Source organism: Haplochromis burtoni, unplaced genomic scaffold, assembly GCF_018398535.1.
Source record: "Haplochromis burtoni strain Fernald_Lab_line unplaced genomic scaffold, NCSU_Asbu1 Contig_234, whole genome shotgun sequence".
Classification (NCBI taxonomy): Eukaryota; Metazoa; Chordata; class Actinopteri; order Cichliformes; family Cichlidae; genus Haplochromis; species Haplochromis burtoni.
Window position 1 is genome coordinate 634,123 of NW_024582595.1, and position 20,818 is coordinate 654,940.

The 20,818-nt window shown below is 41.5% G+C and overlaps 1 protein-coding gene across 12 annotated transcripts in view; it reads right to left on the minus strand.

Moving 5' to 3' along the window:
• Positions 1-20,818, minus strand: part of robo2 (roundabout, axon guidance receptor, homolog 2 (Drosophila)) — a 259,000-nt gene that overhangs the window by 15,799 nt on the left and 222,383 nt on the right. For 7 of the 12 annotated variants that reach the window (XM_005937501.3, XM_005937499.3, XM_005937498.3 and 4 more), the window contains 12 exons: positions 20,575-20,740; positions 20,312-20,478; positions 18,915-19,036; positions 17,108-17,339; positions 14,163-14,287; positions 13,907-14,078; positions 12,686-12,874; positions 11,795-11,821; positions 9,027-9,069; positions 5,095-5,222; positions 4,044-4,316; positions 2,932-3,057 (listed from right to left, as the gene is read on the minus strand). In XM_005937501.3, the coding sequence (XP_005937563.1) occupies positions 2,932-3,057; positions 4,044-4,316; positions 5,095-5,222; positions 9,027-9,069; positions 11,795-11,821; positions 12,686-12,874; positions 13,907-14,078; positions 14,163-14,287; positions 17,108-17,339; positions 18,915-19,036; positions 20,312-20,478; positions 20,575-20,740 (1,770 nt within the window). The remainder of the gene's footprint in view (positions 1-2,931; positions 3,058-4,043; positions 4,317-5,094; positions 5,223-9,026; positions 9,070-11,794; positions 11,822-12,685; positions 12,875-13,906; positions 14,079-14,162; positions 14,288-17,107; positions 17,340-18,914; positions 19,037-20,311; positions 20,479-20,574; positions 20,741-20,818) is intronic. The other 5 variants (XM_014338481.2, XM_005937500.3, XM_014338483.2 and 2 more) reach the window with 3 other exon arrangements.

Sequence of the window (20,818 nt, forward strand, 5' to 3'; positions counted from 1 at the left end):
AGAAAAAATTAAAAATGAGAATATGGAAGAAGTGTCAGAATATGATTAATAAAGAATGGAAGTAATAAAAGAAACAACTGTAAGCCCAAGGCAGGTGGCAGCACAGTGTAAGTATAGTCTGAAAGTAATTGGGTTTCCTAATCGTACCTCTGGGCAACGCTTGACTTTTACCAATAAATGGTGAGCTGACGTGATTGTTCAGTCATCCTTAGTCCCTCTACACAAGACCAGCCATCAATATTGTAAATGAGCCTCTTCCAGGGAAGGATGGTCTGGCGCTGGAATTGCAACAGCTCAACCCAAATATGAAAAATATAGAGAGAAGCTGTGGCTAGGAGCTATACAAGAATTACACAGCGCACTCATCTCCTCTGACAAAACTGGGCCTCTCTTCAAAGGGGAAGTGATACTAAATATAGATGGAGCTTTGGGTATTTATACCCAGGGTTTGGGCACTCCCATTCTATAACTGTAGGGCTGCATAGCCTTGAGCTTGCTTTGTTTTCATTGGGTGCCTTAGTGCTGAGGGGAAAAGCCACAGAGAGACTTGAGAAAGACTATACAGCCAAATACAACTCATGAGTGGGGAAAATATATAACTGAAAGTCTTGTATCATCATATTTAGTTTAGGTTAAAAAGAAATAAGGCAACATGTTACATAATGAATGGAGATGCAACAACAGAGAGTTCAGGAGCACAACAGGTAACGCACAACCATGAACTTCACATAATCACAGACTTTGCAGCTTCACAGGATGGGTGAGAGTGTAGGAAGAGAACAAGGTGTCTTTGGGGTCTCTAACTACTACAGAAAACACCAGTTACCTCCTCTCCCCTACACTAAGAAAGGTTTTAATGAGGAGCTTCATGTCCCAGTGGAGATCCATGCTGTCATGAAAGCTGCTCTATTTCGGTTTCTTTTTATCCCGCTCTCTCCTCCTTCAGACCTGACATTCATTATTCCTTCCATGTCCTTAGAGAGAGAGCAAAGCACAGAAACTCCAGCAGCCCCCCTCCCCTCATATGTTGAGTTTACTTTGGTTGAAGTCTGAATCAAAGCTTAGCATGTGCTGGTTCAAAATATCATTAAGTTTCACCTCACAGAATATCTGTTATTGATCAATTCACTTTTAAAGCATCATTAATATCAGTAAGCATGATTATTTCACTGCACATTATATTGCGTATATACTAGACAATATGAAAAAAGAGACATCTATTTAAAAATAACTGAAAGATTCTTAATGAGGAGAATTCTTAAAACATTTTTGTTTTAAATAATCCACATATAGTTACACCTCTGCCGTCTTTTTGACTTAATTCTTAATGATTTAATTATTTGTATTTACTTTCAAGTCATCGGATAGAAGTAGAAATTATTTGGATATCTGTCTGCTCTTGTCTTCAGACTTAACCTCTGCTCTTTCAGGACTTCTGGTCTAGCCAGTGGATATCTTAGCCAAGTCTTCCTGTTCAAACTGCTGGCCATCGTTTACTAATTTAGATACCATTAAAAAGCTGATACAAAAAACCAAAACACGGTTTACATAGAAGCTGATGGTTTAAAATTATGTTTTGGGGAATGCACTCTTTTTCTTTTTTGTACTTCCTTCTCAAATGAGGACATATTGGTCACAGAATACAAACAGACTTCAAGTGGAAACCAGAAAGCTTCTTGCCCCTTGCCCACAGACTCTGCGCATTAATATGCAAATATTTGCTGAGATTAGGTAAACAGATTATCTAAATCTGTCTACCGTAACTGTAAACATATGCCAGGAGACAATAGCTTGCCTAGAGTAAAGAAAGCTCTGAATATATGAGAAAATCTGTCTATTAGCATATGGAAAGTTAATTATTTGACACAATATTTTCCGTTTCTTTAATAGGTTGAAAAACTGAAAAAGAACAACAGGTTGTGGTTTAATGAGTGACTAATTGCTGTGTGGATTTTATTACTTTGCATCAATCTTCTCATCTATGTCTAGATATATTTCCCGAAATGATTGCAAAATGTTGCTTTAAAGCATATTTGCACAATCTGTTTGTTTAGTGTAAGCAGAAATTTATGCGTTTAATTACTTCTTTTCATCTTATGAAATTATACTACTATGTGGCAAGCCCAAACAGGGACATAAGTCACCTGTGGTTCTATAGGAGGAATTTGCCTGTAAGGCATGACCATTTCACATCCTTCTCTTCAACCCACAGTGTGCCTCAGCATTGAATTAGAGACCAGTTAAAGCAGTGGCTTGAAACTAGATAAAAGAGGAGAGTGGAAGGGAGACAGTCAGAGGGATGCCCTGGTGTCCTATAAATGACATTGTAATTCTCTGAACATGGGTTTTAGTGTAGTTGGCCACCATTAGAGGAAGAGGGAAAAAGGGAGGTATTTTTGCCACTTTACCCAGCCAAGCATCTCTAATGGTGTCTGTGTGTGTATATAGTCCACTCTGTCTGAAAGACTCCCTCTGCCCCTACTCCCGTCTGCTCACTCACACAGTGAGAGACAAAGCCTTCCCAAAGACCAGCAGTAATGGCATGAACCCAGCCTTAGCAATTGCAGCCATAATTTGTCAGGTGATTATATTGCTGTTCTTTCTTTTGACTTAAGTTTCCTATTTCATTATGCTTTGAAAGACTTTTCAACTCACATCCATCTTTACATTCAGCAGTAGTTGCGCTCAGAACCCCACATAACAAAAATAACACCATACCATTCATATGTGATCAATTAGAAGCAGGGAGAGCTGTGTGAGCCAAGTATCACTGGTGATGGTGAGGGAATTGTGTTATTAAGAATGTTTTGGATATAAAGTTTGTACATGCAAATAACAAATAAATAAAGCAATTAAGACATCAGTCGATCATAAAGTTGGCTGGGGAGCAGCGTGTCCCAGTCTGCTTAATTCTCTGCTGCGTAAACCAACCTGAGAGACTGCCGCTTCGCTCTGAGCTGTTGTGAGAGCTGGTGGTGCTGAAATCTTGTGATTGGTTGTGTGGTATTCTATTAGACAATCCTTCGGCCAATCGGTAGTCAGGAATGAATAGGAGGGCTACAGTGGGGGTTAAAGGGCAAAAATCACAGTGGCATCAGGTGATTGGCAGTTAGCACAAGCACATGCAAACATGCAGTTAGAGCATCAAGCAAGCAGGATAAAATCAGGACTCATATGTTCAAAAAGCTGAATTATTTAACACTATTTGATTCGTATGCAACAGACCAATCTGATTTGTTGTTGATTTGATAAACACCAAGCTAAGCTTTCACAATACTGATGAATGACTCAGTGGTAGAGATTTTTTTTCACTATTTGTCCTGCTTCAGAGAGGTATAATCACACATAATCATGTTTGAGCATACTTCTTGAAATAATTTCAGGGAGAAATACAAAACATTTTGAAAGAGTCACTGCAATGTGTAAAAACTATAATTAATCTATTTTAGACTGTTGGAAAATCACCAGATCATAAATACGTATTAGAATAAGGCCAAAGAACTCTCATTACGTTTAAACTATCAAACTCCATTCGGCCTTGAAAAATCCTGCATCAAATCCAATTAATTTGGATTATTTTCTTAAATATTAGTCAAGCTAAAATGGATTGCCAATTACTTTGAAACTGAAGAAGCTGCGGTACCGTCAAGAAAACTCAGCGGGTAAATAGATGGATCGCTTAAGTGCAGTATTCCTTTGTGAGATGTTTATTCAGCCTTGGAGAAAAACCAAGATGATGTCTGCTGAGGTAGAAACCGCTCTTTTTAAGACAACCTCTTCCCACCACAGTGGCGCAACAAAGACCTCCACGACTTTTGAGGGAAAAGTTTCAATACCAACAGGCTGTCTTGTTACAACTGTAAACCTGTGGCTTGTAATCTGGCTTTCAGTTTAATGTCACTGGAACAATAGCTCTGGCTGACATATTATCATACTCTATAAAAAAAACCCCAACACAAACAAACAAACAAACAAAAAAAACCTTGGTGAGCCTCCCACATACACACAAATCCCTACAGACTGCATTTACTTTTGCAACTTACTGTTGTTGCAGGAGTTTTTGTCGGGCAGGGAGTAGCCCAGGTTGGCCATCTCCTGCTTGGCCTGCAACGAGGCCTTCCACTGGGCCTCAGGCAGGTCCACAGCCAGCTCATGGATGCTGCTGGAGTGGAGAATCTGAGTGGTAGCATAGGGAGTGGCCTGGGATGTTTGGCCAGGGCTGTTGTAGTTGGTTTTTGTGGTAAAGTCTATACTGCTGTAGATGGCTCCGTCCGAGAGCATGGTGCCCGTCTTATCCCCTTGTCCAGTGGGGAGATCTGGGTAAGAGTATGGAGAGATTACATGAAAGGCTTCCTTTTAAAAAATGCCCACCTCACCTGTAGCTCTGCATTACTGACAAAAGAAAATGAAAAAAAGCGAAAATGTTGCAATATCTATGGTATATCTTGCCATCAGTTGCCCATTTTAACAAATATATTTGTTGAAAATAAATTCTACTGTAGCATTATGACATTCCTGTTCTCGTTCCACATATCTTCTGGATATCTCACTAGGTTCCCTATGTGTTCCTACGCATTAGGCATAATGTTGCTGCTCTGCATGTGTGTGTACTAACAGAGTCAAAGAGGGAGAGCTAGGAGGAGAGCAGGCAGCTTCTCTCTCCATAGTGCATGGTTTGCATGCCCAGTGAAGGGGAGATGATGTAAAGCCATGGCGGAAGTGTCCGCATCTGCGCCAGTCAAGCTGTGCCTGTCCTTCACGACTGGCTGCTCAACACCATCCTTTCAAACAGCCATCCACCCCCTGCTCCTCTGCCCGTCTCTCCTCTCTCATTCGCTTGCTCTGAGGTATGGGCTTTGACACCAGGCTGGACTATATGCCATCACTCAGTGTGGTGACAGTGAAGCCCCTGCTGTTAATGCTGTAGCTGTCCTCTGGTGTGATAAATATATATCCAGACACAAATGTAATGTACATGCATGTATACATCCTGAATGCATATGTGTGCGTGACAGCGAGGAAGGCAGAGCAGTCATCTTTCATCTCTCATGGTCTTTTTTCTCAAAGCAAGTGGGAAAGCACCGGGGCGCTCACCTCCTCGACCAAAGTTACTCAGGTCATTTGGTCCCCCGGAGCTGCTGTTGACAGGCAGGCTGGTTGCTGGCCAAGAGTCTGCTAACCAGGGGTAGCCTGGATCACTGGCATTTAGCAAGCCTGGGCGGCTAAGCGGAAACAAAGGATCAAACAACAGATTAGATACAGGCCATAAAACTATATTACTACAAAAGGTTTGTTTTGTTTTGTTTTGTTTTTTTTTCATACAAGATTATCCCCAATTACACATTATACCCTGTTTAATTCTTTATTATGTTACTGGAACACACACATACAGAAAATATGACAGCAATCAACAGCAAGAAGTTGTGAAGACATCAAAAAAATTAAAACATATGTTTAAATGTCACTGTCCACACGCATGTGTGTTTGTGGGAGATAAGTTTTCCATAAACCTCTGAAGCTGATGAAAGTCTTCAGTATGGGGGGGAAACGCTATATAGATACATTTCTTCTCCCGCAAAGTTGGAATTCCTCCAGGCCCTTTCATTTCTGTTCCTGCTGAGCCTTTGTCACATTTTCCGAGTTATTAATGCAAAAGCACACCGTGGGCAGACTAATGCATGCATTTGCGCTTTGCATAAAAGTGCAGCAGTACATGCTGACACCCACATGTATATATTTCCTAATTCATTAATATCTTGCCCCTTCTGCTGTGTTTTCCCATCAACCCCTTGTGGTGACGTCCAGACAGTCTAAATCTTATTTGATAGGGAGTGAGACCTCGGTCCTGGAACCGGCTTGTGGGATGTCTGTCTAAGGGAGAGGGCAGGTCCATTTAACAGGTGTTGTGTCCCTCTTGAGGTGTAAGAGCTATAAAAGCAGTCATCACGACTTTAACCTGTCATGGGTGACTGCTGGGAGGCCATTAGGGCCACTTTACTGTACAATCACGTCTAAGGCTCGTTACCATGAGGAACACAGATGGAGTAAAATGAGAATGAAAGATGCCGTTAAATGCCTTTGTTTTCAATTCACTGCCACACCACTTGCCACTTGTGAAGCTGATTAAAATGCAAAACAAAATTTCTAACTGCGTAATCACTAGTGTACCTCGTTAGACAAATGATCCTCAGCCGGTATATTTAGCGTATACTGCAGACCCCTCAGTTAGCAGCAGACTGCAGATATGTGTGCACTCTGAGAAGCTGTGTAACACAGTAGTTACCAGTCAAGCTGCCTGATGGGATTTTTTTTGCCTTAGCTCCAGAGGGGTGATGTGTTGGCTCTCAGGGAGTCAGGCCCTGAGGACAAGGGCAGGTAATGGCATTGCTGCAGTCACTCTCTCCTAAGCCACAAGTTCTAATGAGGAGACACCGATTCCACAGTGGGGGGAGTCCAAATGAACTGCAGCCCTGGCAAGCTAAGAGCCCTCGTTGTGGTTCCTGAATGCCAAAACAGGCCCTCGGGGGAGACAAGTCATTCAAATTGATGGCTGTGCATCAGACACATGCACTTTTATAGGGTAATACATCTTCCAAGCCATCTCGTCCTTCTACCTCTGTTTCTGGCTGTCTTGTTACTCCATTGCCATTATTTTCTCTCGCCACACTCTCTTTCTCTAACCTTATTTTTCACCTGTTTTGGGGCAAAACTACAAACAGCTGAAAAAGAAGAGACATTGTTCATTTTGTTGACTCCAGCAATAGCACAGAAATGCATGCAGCTATAGGCTTGTGCTCCAGCATGTCCTCCCCCAGCCCACTTGAGGAAGACCATTTGAAAGACAAGGAGCTGACAGAGGAAATGGCTGCATCGTCCTTGTATTCATCACAAAGCAGCATTTCTTCTAAGGATAATTAGAATAAGACTGATTTCTGCCACAGACTCGCTATATGTGTTTGTGTGTGCATGTGTGTATTCCAATGGTGGGGTAATGGAGAAGGGCTGGAGGACAGACACAGGGTCATACGTTTAATGAAAAGTTGACACCTAACTCTTAATCCATGCCTATCCTAGAATGGATAGCAACCTTGGCAGAAGAAATTTGATTTGGAGCATTTCTTCTTCTTGTTAGATATTTCAGTTACTTGTGATGAGGAGGAAGGAAACCATAAATACTGCCTAAGATGCCTGACACGGAGCTTCCCATAAATAAGCCAAGTGAGAGGGATTAATTCCAAAGCAACTTCATAAATCAAGCGTTTATGGTCCCACAGACAAGTGAATAGAACTTGGATTAAAAGTCTAGACATTAGCTAACACTTAGCACAAGGGGAAACACAGATTACTTTCTAGATTAACTCTGAGAGAACATGTTGTCGTTTAGTATTCTGGGATGTAAAGGAATCTCCATAGCAACAGTGTCAGTGAAACCTGTTCACTGCGGTGCTCATCCCATGCTCCCTGCCGATCGGAGTAAATCTGCTGTGCTAAAATATTGATCAGCGCCGAGATAGGAAGTTATTACTACCTTCTAATTACCATCTCCTTATTGGCAGGGGGATAAGAAATGAACCCTTATCAGCTTTTATCAATTTCAGCTGAGCAGCCAAAGTCAAATGGTCCAGGTCTACCAATCTGCAGCCTATTCATCTTCCATGAATCATTTATTTTGTGATCGATTAAGTGTAATTGTTCAGTCAGAGCAATTTGGCAGGAGCCAATGAGAAACTAGAAACAGACGTGGTTTAATTTGCTATTGTCTAATTAATGCAATAAACATCTCAGGCAACACATGAACACTTTTTCCCCAAGATATTCTGTTCCACATTTTCACTCTCAGGGCAGATGGGGAAGTAGCAACATCTGGGATTTGATGACAATAGAGTGACTAATGGATCAGAGGCTTGTGCTAGGGCTCCAGATTGCATCCCAGTGTTGTGAAAATTATGGAAGTCACTGCTTCTGACTAAAAATATGACAAATATAAAGCAGCAAAAATACAGACATTTCAAATCCCATTCGCTGGAGTGAGAATCAGAACCACTTATGTGGAAAATTGAAGGAAAAACACTTCAGCAGAAAGTAGATGAGAAACGGCATGGCAAGTGGCGTGGCTAATTCATTAAGAGATTGCTGGCAGCTGACAGAACAATACAAACAAAATTGTCCACAGTAGCATCCAGTTGTATGCACAGAAAATGGGAAAATTTGGAGAAAAAAAAGAGCATAAATATTAAAAAACAAATTGTTGCAAATAGACTGCAGAGCAGACACGTTCCCAAACGCCCAGATACACTCAGGGTCAAATTTAGTTGCAGACTCTCACTGAGTGTTTGAGATCTGGAGATTCTACCTAGTCAGGTGTGATAAGCAGTAGATAGACAGAAGCCTGGGATTCTCCAGGGAGTCTCTTGAATACCTACAAAGGCTCTGTAACTGGTGTCATTGAGATGTGCCCTAGTCACCATAGCCCCTCTAACACAGAGTGAAATGGAGCAGGCTGTATGGGGGTGCATAAGGGGTACCTCCACACACCTCTCCCCTGGGTAATTATTTTTACATTATTACATGTGCTCAGATCCCAGCCGCCCACGCAAGGTGACAGGCAAATTTATCACTCCAGAGGGCTTCGGGGTTGCCTATAGCCAGCAGCGGAAGATAAATGACAAAATAAAAGCACTCTATGCTTAAATTGTTTCTGTTAATTCCGCTGAGGAGATTTATGAGTTCATCTACCGATGCATGAATGGAGATGTGGTTGAAATGTATATTTCTATGCGTGTTTGCATGGTAGGCACACAACAGGTATCGGTTATCAATCAATCTATTAGACATTTAGAAGTGCTGGGATCAAAAGCAGCTTGCTGAGGACTTCATGCATAACTATGGAGGAAAGGCTGAGTAAAGCCAATGACATAGGGAAGTAAATAATTATAAAGTAAAGGATTTTTTTTTTACTCGTTTTAGATGAGACTGCGCACAAATGTGTAGAATGGGTGTGAGATTCACTTTCATGCGATACTCACCTTCCATTGCTCATCAGCCCCCCATCAACTCTCTGGAATGTCACTAAAGAGAAGAAAGAAAAAGGGAAAAAAAATACCAGATATTAAGTTTTTCAGGTATAACATAAAGCAAACCAGGGTTTGTTTCCATAAGAAGAAAGAAATATTGTCTTTTTAGCATTGCCCATTTTGCTCTTGTGCTTCAATAGCAATGTATTCATTTTTTTCATGCACGACATGATAGTTGATGGATTCACAAAGGGGTGCAGATGTCCGTCCGCATCCAATGTCGTTCTCTTTTTTTAACGGCTATGAAGAGGACTGCATATTGCTTTGCTTTGCATAAGTGGAGACGTCATGTGTTCCTCAAGGACAAGATGCCTGATGAGAGGGAAAACTCATTTCATTTTTTTTTATTTTGCTGCTGTGTTATTATCAGATTTGTGATTAAATCTCAAACCAAAAAAAAAGAAAGATTAGAAATGGCAGAGGCTTCATTAATCACACAGAGTTTTCTATCTACAAGCGTAGAGGCTGAGTTGCTGATGCTTTTTGGCTGGCAGGGCTCCCCAGAAGGTATGCATGTGGCCTGTTTCATTACAGCGATCTACAGATAACAAGGGCCGCTCTTAGTCGGAGGCTGGTAAAACTGCGTGGCCGAAAGTGAGAGCCGACTGTGAAGGATCCATTTCATCTCTGTTGTGATGGCAAAGCAGCAGTGAGAGTTCTAAGCATGTAAGAACTTCAATGGATCACAGGAAACACAGAAAAGCAGCAAGAGTTTTGGAAACCACCTCGTACCAATGAGGGGGGGAAATGAAAAGGGGGGGAAATAAGAGAGCTGGTTTACTTAAGAGAGCAAAGGAAAGCTGTTAGTAATTTGGCTCATTTGTTCCACAGATGGAGATTAAAGAGAGAAGAAGGCTGAACATTCCCCCTTTTTTTCTGTTTCATTCAAGTCGGTTCCACAACAAGCCTAGGCATGGGCAAAAGAGGGGGCTTTTCTGTGGGTGACGTAGTAACAGAAGACAGACAGAGGAAACTCCCACAATAGATTAGAGAGACTGCTACACTTTAATGTATCACCAACATTACCTAAGCTTACTTAATCCAATTTTTACTCTCGTAACCACAATTCCAGGCTTTCAAATGAGAGTGAGACAATTTAAATTCTGTCAAGCATGCATGTTGGAGAGTTGAACGTTTATTTACTACATTAGGGTTTAAGCAAGTGAACACCAGCAGGTGGAATTAAAATACTTTGTTTTACCCAGATAGAGCCAACATTGCAAGTCTGCTAGAATAAAATAGATCTCAGAGAGCTCAAGACAGAAACCGCATTCTTTATTCAGTGAAATCCAAAGCCGCTTCTCTTTGTTCCCCACCACCAAACTTGCATTAAAGAATACTCAGTTGTTTGAGTGAGGACTGACAGGCGGGTGTGAGGGGGAGGCTGTGCAGCGGGGAAGGCCTCTGAAGTCCCTATCTGTGCTCGGGCACATTTCTGGGCTGCTGTGGAATACTTTTATGTTAGCCAGAGTGACATGGCGGCAGGGCTGTGCTTCTCGCCTCCGTCTTCAAGATAAGCACTTTTTTCCCCCCCCAATATGAATACAGATTAATCCCCTTTAATAAGCACTGATCGTGGGTGGAGGTGGGGGTGGGAGTGGCATAATCAGCATATAAAAATTCCATCAAATCAAATTTTTGCTGGCCGCGTGCCTTAACATAGTTGTGATTTACCACTCCTGTGGAGACAGCTTTAGAGGGTTGAGACTGGACACGCTCAACACATCAACTAATTGTCAATGCAGACAAGAGCACTGTAAGACTCTTCAGCACCACTTTGACTCCCATTCAAAATATAGCGCTCCAATTTATGCTGTGTTTGCCCTTGTTTGCTCTTGTTACTCAACACTCTTTGTGAAAAAACCTGCTCTCTCTTTAGCATCTCTAAGGAGTGTTTTCCAAGTTTTTCCAAGCAAATGTCCTGCAAGGGATGCTGTGATACTTCACAAAAGTAATTAATTAGTGAAGGAAAAAAACTGTAGTTTTACTGTAGTTTTTTTAAGGATTTATTTTTTAGAATATTTTAAATATTTAAAACTTCCAACCGCTACTCTTCTCTCCCTTTTCTTATTCAGATGAATCATTTATACACTTTGGACTCCTCTTAAGCTGAATTAGCTAAAAGGAAGATGATAACATACACTCACGAAATTGGCCCATTAAAAATGTAATGCCACTCAAGGAAGGCAAACGTGTTGTCACAGTAGTAGAGGAATCGTCACAAATAAGGAACACAAAACTCAGAAAGGAAACGGCACCCAGCTGACTAGATGACATCAAAGGAAAGCAGATGCTCGAAAATCGAAAAAAGAGAAAACAAAGAGGGTTTGTTTAAGGAGAAAGGAAATGGACAGTCTAACCGTACCCCACAAAAATGCCACAAACAAAGCTACACAAATCAGAATGACTCGCCATTCAGAAACGGACAGCTTCAATAGAAATACACACAAATACAACACGACATGGAATAAAGTTGTGGTTTGAGCAGGAAAAAAAGAGTTTAAGTTTGCAGGGCCCAGATCATGGCCAATAACAAACTGAAATGTTTTTTCGCTTCTATTTTTGATTCTCTGATGGCACACATTGCGTTCACCAGCATGAGGTTTCAATTTGCATTAGCCATGACCGTAAGTGTGACAGTTCAAACATATGCACTAGAAGCGGGCAGGAGATGAAGCTGTACTTAGGTGGGGGGAGGAGACGGGACAAATGAACAGTACCTGCAGGGGTGAAGGTGAAGGACTGAACTGCAAAACAAGAAGACAGAGAAGTTGTGTGTTAAAAGCCTGCAGAGGTAAGCAGCGCTTTAGGGGGGTATCTGCACACAAGGAACTGGGTCAAGCTGAGAGGTGCTGAGGGTCAGAGAATGGGAGACCACAACGTCACCCAGTGTGCAGAGCGACAGCCAGAAAGCAGCCAGCTCAGAGGCCACAGAGGTGTAAAGAGGGTGGCATAAACGAAATAAAACAGACACGCACACACACACACATACAAATGTAACAAACAGAAATGAAGAGTAAATTAACCAAGTCAGCATATAGTAGCACTTCTTGACTTGATCAGAAAACATCATAAGGATTTAGACTTATTTAAAAGGAAAGAAATAACGCGAGAACACTCAGAGAATATGACACTAAATTGTCAGTTCATTACCATTTTCTGTTCTCTAATTAAATCTTGTACTCCTGGCAGATTATGTGGACTTGGTGGTTGCTAGTATTGACAGGGGGGTCTCTCAGTAAGATGTCAGGGTCAGTGTGTGGGAGGAGAACTGGACAAACCCAAGCTTCAGTGACCAGCAGAGAGTCCAGCCTGCCCACTCAGCTCCATCACCCTGGGCTAATAACCAACACAGTGGGTGGATTTGTCAAAAACTGTGACCCTCTGGAAATGTTTCATGCTGACATCTGTCTTCTTTTTGAGCTTTAACACAGTAGCCATCTCAATCTCATCGCAGCGTTCTGATATATTTCATCAAGACTGCACTCATTAAAACTGAAGAACGATAGTGTAGTCGTGGTAAAATACTCCTGCTTTGAAAGAGGAAGTCACTTTAAAGTTAGAAGAGTGTGTTAAGGCACCAGAATGCGTGAAACTGTGATCAATCTAACCTGCATAGTTGCTCAGACCCTTTCTCTTCTTCCTTCTCCAGTACAGCCAGATGCTGAAGCCCATGAGGATGACCCAGCAGGCCCCCCCAATACCGGCGATAAAAGCAGGTTGTTTCACCACATCTGTGATCTGCTCTGTGATGCTGTTGTTCCGGTTTCCATGTATAATCACGTCCCGAAACTCTTTGCCTGTTTGTGCAGGAACACAAAGGCGGCACTTATATAATGCTGGCTGAATAGTTACTGAGAAAAAACATAAAGATTTATGCCTTTTTGTATCATTTGATTTTTCAAGGTGAAGGTTAATGCACAAATACTGACAAGCTTAGAAATATTTCACTTTTCCCCCACACCAACAGAAACATAAAGGTTAGCTAGATTAAGCTGAAAGAAAGTGTGTCTGTTACATTTCAGCTGAGGTATTGACCAGAGAAGCAGGACATACTGTCGATCTAAAGGATGTGCAGTAAAATATATTTTACAGACTGAAAAAGACAAAGCTTAAAAGCTTATAACAAATCCCCAGGTGAGCAGGTTGTTTGCTTAGTTTAGCCCCCAATTCCCTCCACAGCTGATAAAACACCCTGTGAAATGAGATGAGAGGACCCTGGTCTGTATTGATCTCCAATTGCAGCCTGACCAGTGTGCTTGACGATATCTCTTGCAGCATGGTAGGAAAAGTGCAAACCGCACGCTATTAACATTCCCATACAGTGACAGGAAAAAAAATGTACACTTGTAAGGATAACAACGCACATATGTCTGCATATGCACGTGCAAAGATGCTCAAATGCTCGTGTTCTTTACATTACCAACCACATGAACACAACTATTTGCACTTCCACAGACAGGCAAACACAACATATCATAACTGTAAGCTCACGGCTCTGCTCTCAGAGATGGATTATGTGAGTGACGCTGGGGAAATAAGAACATGCTGCGGGCCAAGCCATCAGTTATGGGTCAAATCAGGCACAATCTGCCATAGCTCCACATAAATCATATCCAGTCAGACCACATATCAAAATATTTTAACAATATCATCCATTTGGTAATTCCTAGACTTTCATGACAAAAAGTAATGATATTTGCTCAATTCCCGAGATTAAACACTAATGCTGAAATACAATTTTATTGCAACAATATTATTCGATACCCGAATATCATTCACTAAGGATTAAAAAAAGAAAGGGAAATTTGATGTCTATAAGTCAGTCTTACCAATAATAATAGGCTGGGGTTCACTCTTCACGCCAACCCCTGCACTTGTGCTGGCAGCCACTTCCACATGGTACACTACTCCTACCTGCAGCCCACCCACCACTACAGAGCGTATGGCTGCATCCACTGTCTTATTAACATGGAAACGCGTCTCATTCCCAAGACACCAGATCTGAAATGGAAAGGACAAAAATAAGTGATGCCTTTCGCTTTGTGTGACTTAAATGAGAATCCATGCTGACGTGCTGGGACCAACCTTGTACTCTTGGATGATGCCGTTCTGGTGATCAGGTGGCGGGGGGTCCCAGGAGATGCTTATGGAAGTACTGTTCTGGTTTCCAACGGTCAGAACTGTTACCTGCTGAGGAGGGGCACTGGGAGCTGAAAGAAGAGGTGCAAATATCAATGTCAAAAGTCAAATACACTATCCATCAGTTATGGCAAAGAGAATCAAAACAGAAACAAGGATGCACATACCAGACACATATTTTTGTTCGCCCTGATATTCTATAAGGACAACCCAGGTGACCGAAGCTTGCCATGATCTTTCATTAGAGGGGGATTTACATAAAAAGTAGAGCACATCTGATACTGCTATAACCTGTCTTTAATACATCACAATGATTTAATATATCATCCTTGTCTCCAGCTTGGTAGGTTTGCACAGAAAATACTGGTATTGATTTGTAGAATAATGGCCTGGCATAGTCAGGCAAGCACTCTCAGTCACACTAAGACTCTAGCATTGACCAGGGTGGCACACGGGTCAATGAGCTTATAGGATGAAGTGCAGACAAGAAGGAAATGTGAAAAAAAATAAATTTTAGGAAAAGGAAACAAAGTCTCAGTAAACATATTGACTGATTCCATCGATCAGCGAGATGAAACTAAAGCCAGTAGGTGAGGATCAGAGGGGTGATGCCCATCTAAGTGGAATCTGCACAATCCACAGGCAGCCTGGGAGTGGATAGAAACAAGACAGGTCCAAGCTTTCATAAACCTCTGTTGTTATTCTGATGGCAACAATCTTCTGACCCCACAAGGGGTAAAAGGAAAAATAAATAACAGTTGGCCCAACTGGAAATAACGTTTTAAAAATAATGTTTTCTCATTTCCACAGTGGCTGGCAGGGGTGCAGCACCACAGCAGAATACTGACAGGTCAATTACTCCTGTGCTGCCGCTCTCTCACCTCACCTCCATCCAAAATGGCACGTGTCACCCTGTAAATCTGTGCTCATCCCTCAGTGCAATTGGCCACACCAACCCCCAGAGAGCCAGAAGGCCCTGGCATGGTAGAAGATGAATGGGTCCAATGATGAACCCAACACCTTAGCCAGATTAGAAACAATCTTCCAAGGGAGCATCTGATCAACCATCAAGCTCTGGGCTCTCCAACACCGAATTACATTCAGGTGACGAAGTGCTGGATTTGTGCATGGCAGTCATCAGAAGCAATGTCGTTCAAAGTTAATGTTATGAATGATTTAGCAGCTTATTATCATGCATATTTGTGCTAAACAATACACATTTTTCATTAGAGGCCTCAGAGGCTGCGCTAATAGAGCCATTAGCAGAGTGATGTATGGCAGGCAGGAATGTGACCCTCTGTCTCGCATGCACATGGCATGCTGTGCTGGATGATGAAGGAATACAAACATGTCATCCATACAAAAAAGGAGCCAATAGCTATTGAAAAGACTGGGAGTGGGATCTCCCTAGAGATCAATGTATTGTAGATCATTAGTCTAGAAATGAACATTTATACAAACATTACTGATTTCCCTTCTCCTTAAATAAGAATTACTCTGCATAAAACATGATCCTCTGTGGTGACTTCTTAGACAATTATGCAGTGGGAATCAGATGGCAGTCAGAGTTCATTTATCAGCCATGATATGGCTGTCCAGATGGAGAGTGAGAGGACGTGTGAAAAAGGCAAAGGGAGACCAAAAAGATGGACACAGCACTGGCGCGCTGAGCATACTATAACCCTGAATCTGCCTGGACGTACTCTGGGGATTCTTTAATTGTGCTAATAACAACCTAAGTTTTAATCACACTCTGAACTGGATTTCTCTATCTGTCTAGCCACATTTTCTCAGTAGTCCCAGGGACTCTGAAGAGCCTAGAGCCCTGTGTTTGACAGTGCATTAACTCTGACCAAGCGCAGCAGCAGAGTTATGGCAGAAAGTTGTTGAGATTGTGCAGGACCTGGATGCAGATAGGGAATATTATCAGCATTGGTAATAGCTGTGACATGTGGATTTAGGAAACCTTAGGGAGATGTACCTTGGCATGTGTGACTTTAAGGTATGTGTGTGTTTGTGCCAGAGTGTGTGTTGGCGACAGCTGTAACTTGATGGCAGTTCGACTGCTGCAGTGAATGCACTAGCTGACCACAGGAGATATGGTCCCTCTGAGAAAGGGAAAATAAATGGGCCTGTCATCCCAACAGGATGTGAACTGTCTCCTGTCCATGCAGCCTGAATATGCAGTGGAAAGACAGTCTTCGCCTCCAGTATTAAGCGTCTGCATTTGTCTTTTTGTGCTGCTGTAGGTATGAAGTTATATGGTTAAAAGGTTGAAACAAGGTTGGTGGTTGTATTTGTGTTCAGGTTTATATCAAAGCAAAACAGTGTTATTGCAGGGTTTTTTTTTTAAATGTGTAATTAATTTTAATGTAGTTTGTAGTAGGCACTAAAACAAAAGCAGTTTTACACTTAGCTTCACTTTGGTCGTTCAGTTTTAGTTAACTACAATAAACTTGATCGAAATACATATCTATCTGTGCGCCTGTTTATAATATAGCACCGCATTGCTCTGTGGCCTTGTCAGAGCCTGTATGAATCAAGCTTTAGGTGACAGATCATCTTCACAGGAGGAAGTGTGAGCTGTGCCCAATCACAGCTCAGATCTGTGGCTGCTGGGTGATGGATTAGACGAAGGTTGGCACTAACACCACCAATCAAAAAAAAAAACAGCTGGAAGGTCAAAAAGATGAGCATATCCTGGAAGCATGTTTAAACAAAATACAGTTCTTAGTTTTAAAGAGGGGCACCAATGATATTGCAGCAAAAACTGGCACGGAAGCAGCCTATGGGATCGTGTCACTCATCATTTGAGTGGATGCGCCACAGTTTGATTTTATTGCTCCTGACATACAGTAATATACATATAATCAGCAAGTTCTTCCACTTACCTTCCTCGGTGGTCCTTGCAGTCCTGGATTCACTGTCCATGCCCTGAAACTCATTGAAATAAGGCCGGACCTTGATCTCATAAACTATGCCTTTCTTGAGACCAGAGAGGATCACACTTCTCTCTGAGGGGACGTTCACATCCTGGGTTTGCCATGGTCCTGGTGATGGCAGTCCCGATGTCTGTCTGTAAAGAACTCTGTAACCCTGGATGAACTGGGACTGACGATCCACCTGAAGAGGTAAAAGAAGGCATTATTTTCATTTAGTTATTTTTTTATTTCAAAGAGAACTGTGCAGAGGAGATTAATAGATGCTACTTTGGGACATTTGATAGATAATATGCATTGATGTTTTTCTGCAATTCTTACAGGGCTGCATGTATAACACTTTAGAGGCTTTTATCACTAGCACTTCTACACTTTTCTGAATTAACACTGACATCATCTCATACCATAGATCCTACCACAAAGTGGTCCCCCCAACATTAAAAAGGCATTCCATGAAGGACATAGGAATGTCTCATGTGTATTATAAATGCTAAATAGTGGCACCATAAAGCAAGTCCTACTATATTTAGGACGTGGTATGAATATAAGAATTTCATGCAGCAACAAATACATACACCCTGGGGAAATGAGAAGGATACACAATAGAGATGGTAACAGGAGATATGTCCCATAGAAAAGATGGAGAGACAGCAATTGTAGTAGCCCCCTGAAATCCACAACGGGTCCTTCGCCTAAAACTTGGAACCATTTAGCAAGACAGAAAAAGCTGAATTTATGCAGAGGAGGAACGGGTGCATAACTCACTGTAATGGCTTGTTAACAGTAGAAGAAGAAGTGAGCAGGGCTTTCAAGTGGGATGTTAAGCAGCTGTTTTTCACCAGTGTAGCTTGAGTAAATCAGCAAAATGGATTCCGTTCTTGGTGCACGAATTTTATTAATGGAATGATTTGGGAATATAAAAGCTTTCTGAAAGGGGCCACTCTGTTTACTTAAAGGGTCCCAGCCACTGATTGATTAGGCAGCCGTGTTTTGTGTTGACTGTACGCTGCAATCATAAAGCAATACTTTAGCATTAAATTAGCGAACAAGTCCACAGGGGTCAATAAAGATGTCACCAGGAAAACTGTTAATGTGGATAATTTGAAAATGCACTCCCTTTACCACCAAGGGATTTATAGGACCACAATCAAAATAACCATGTACATATTATACAGTCTAAACACCGTAGTGTTTCTGTTCTCATTATTAAACAGATATAAAAAATTTTAAAAAGTGTTTCACATTTGGCAAAACGTTCTAAACTTGGCCAAAAGTTTATTCTTATTTTGAAGCATCAGAAAGTGCATATAGGATATAGTGGATGCAAAGGTTCCTGTTTGCAGATTACTACATTGTATTACACAAAAATTATTTTCAATCTGCTTTTATCTGAGTAGTCCTTTATGTAAGCAGGAAGCAGCTGAAGACATATGGAAGATAGATGAACAACCAGATGTCTCTGACATCTCTTTTGATGTTACTGTGGTTAATAAAACCATTTTACAGCTATCTGATGTTCAGTTATTTTTAAGTTCCCATTTACAATATTTCAAAGCTGCAGTCTTAGGGAATAACCTGACAAAAATTTCCTGGCATAAAACAAATTCTAGCCTCAAGGAGCACCTTCTGGCTTCAAAGAGGAATGTTTAATGCCAACTATCTTGAATGTGACTCAATTTTGCACAATCAAAGAATCACAATATATGCTCTTGCAGTGCACAGATTCAACTGAAGTTTGAGTATGCTAAGCTATACTTACTGTCCATGTGACCTGAATGGTTGTGGGACTCAGGACAACAGGATTGTGCAAGCGAACTATGACCTCGCCGAGCTCCTTCTGTACGTGCCTGTGGTCCACACCCTGAGCTGGAGGGCTTATATCTACAAGAGAACAAGAAAGTAAAAATTAGAAAGAGAAGTCCCAAAGTAAAGTCAAAGAGAGTAAAATGTTTCTTACTCTTCTTAAACTCTGTTCACTCAGCTCCACACAATAAACCTTGATTCATCACCATCAGAAGTGGAATGACAAAAGAAGGACTGGTCTATTCAGTCTTTAACAAAGACGTGTACACTTGGTAATCACGACTTCATTTAAAAAGGAGCAACTTCATCTGCATTAAAATGACCTCATTCCATTTTGTATTAAGCACTTTTCTGATCTAAAGAAAAGAAAGCAGAGTTGGGTTTGCAAAGTTCTTTAGACGTGCGACTTGTCTGCACTTACTGGGATCTGACTGAAAAACCACATCACTGAATGAACTCTGAATATATGACCCCTTAGACATACTGGATGGAAGATGAATGGACACATGACACTATGTTCCAGCTCATTTCTCCCATGCATGTGTTTCAAGTTATAAGCAATAAAAAAATCCAGCATATGAGATACTGAGTGTGGCTGAAATGAGCCACATTTTGAGTTATTTACTGGAGGAAAAAAAGCCACAAATATCATTTCCTATATTTAAAAAAAAAGATGCCTCATTTACAAAACCCAGCGCAGTGATAAATAACATGGACACACCAAAGGAGCAAGACAGGCCAAACACAGTTAAAAGTAGTAAAAAATCACTTTATCATCAGTGCATGCTATTGTCAATCAACACTTCTATATATCATCTGAAGGTCTTCATCTCACCATGAGAGAGATAGGCTGCAAATCAAATTCACTTTTTTAGGATGGTATTAGCTTACATTTGACAGAGCACGGCCAAAGGATTGCTTGTGGGAGGGTGTTATCATATCAATGCAATCTGACTGCAGACTGTCCAGTACTGTAACCAAATCATCTTTGGGTTTGGAGACAGTCATTTTCTTCTGTTATGATGATTAACATAGCAGGCATAGCGCTAACTCTGTTAGGCCTTCCAAAAGTAGACATGGCTATTTTACATAATTGCTTAAGTGCAGCCTTAATGAGCTGAACTGCAATGAAAAATTTGACCTCTTGAAAGTTGTGCAGTGTTAGTGTCAGTATAACTGTTCACTGCAGACTGCTGAGATGGGCTGATAAGTACCAGAGTTTGGAGTGGAACACAGCGACCTTAATCTATCCTTAGAAACAGAAATCAAATTCAGCTTGTGGCTTATGAAGAACCTATGCATACATGCAGTGAATGTAATGAAGTCGCTTTATATTAGTGTTATGTAAGGTACCTTGTGTTCTGACAGGATCAGACATGGGGCTTGGATCACTCAGGCCCTGGCTGTTCACAGCTCGCACCATGAACAGGTAGATGGTGTTCGGACGGAGACCTTTGACAGTGAACTGGGTGGTTTTGACGTGGTCTGCCACTGTTTGCCAACTGTTGCTCACTGATTGACTGCAGTGCAAGAGAAATAAAGTTATATCTGCAATCCATAGCATACCAAAGCTGATAGCTAGTGACTGGCGCTTTAATGGGAGTGGTAAAACAAACCTGAACGCTTCAATGACATAGGAGGAAACAGGAGATGCTCCAGCCAGCCCAGGCTGCCAGGACAGGGACACACTGTTCTTGGTGACATCGGTAACTTGAGGCTTAGATGGTGGGCCTGGAAGCTCATTATCATCATGGTTCTTCATTACAATCACTCCACCTGATTCTGAAAGTTTCAGTGAAGAATACAACAAACAGCCATTTTCATCAATAAACAGTAAAGTTAAAACAAATATCACGTCAA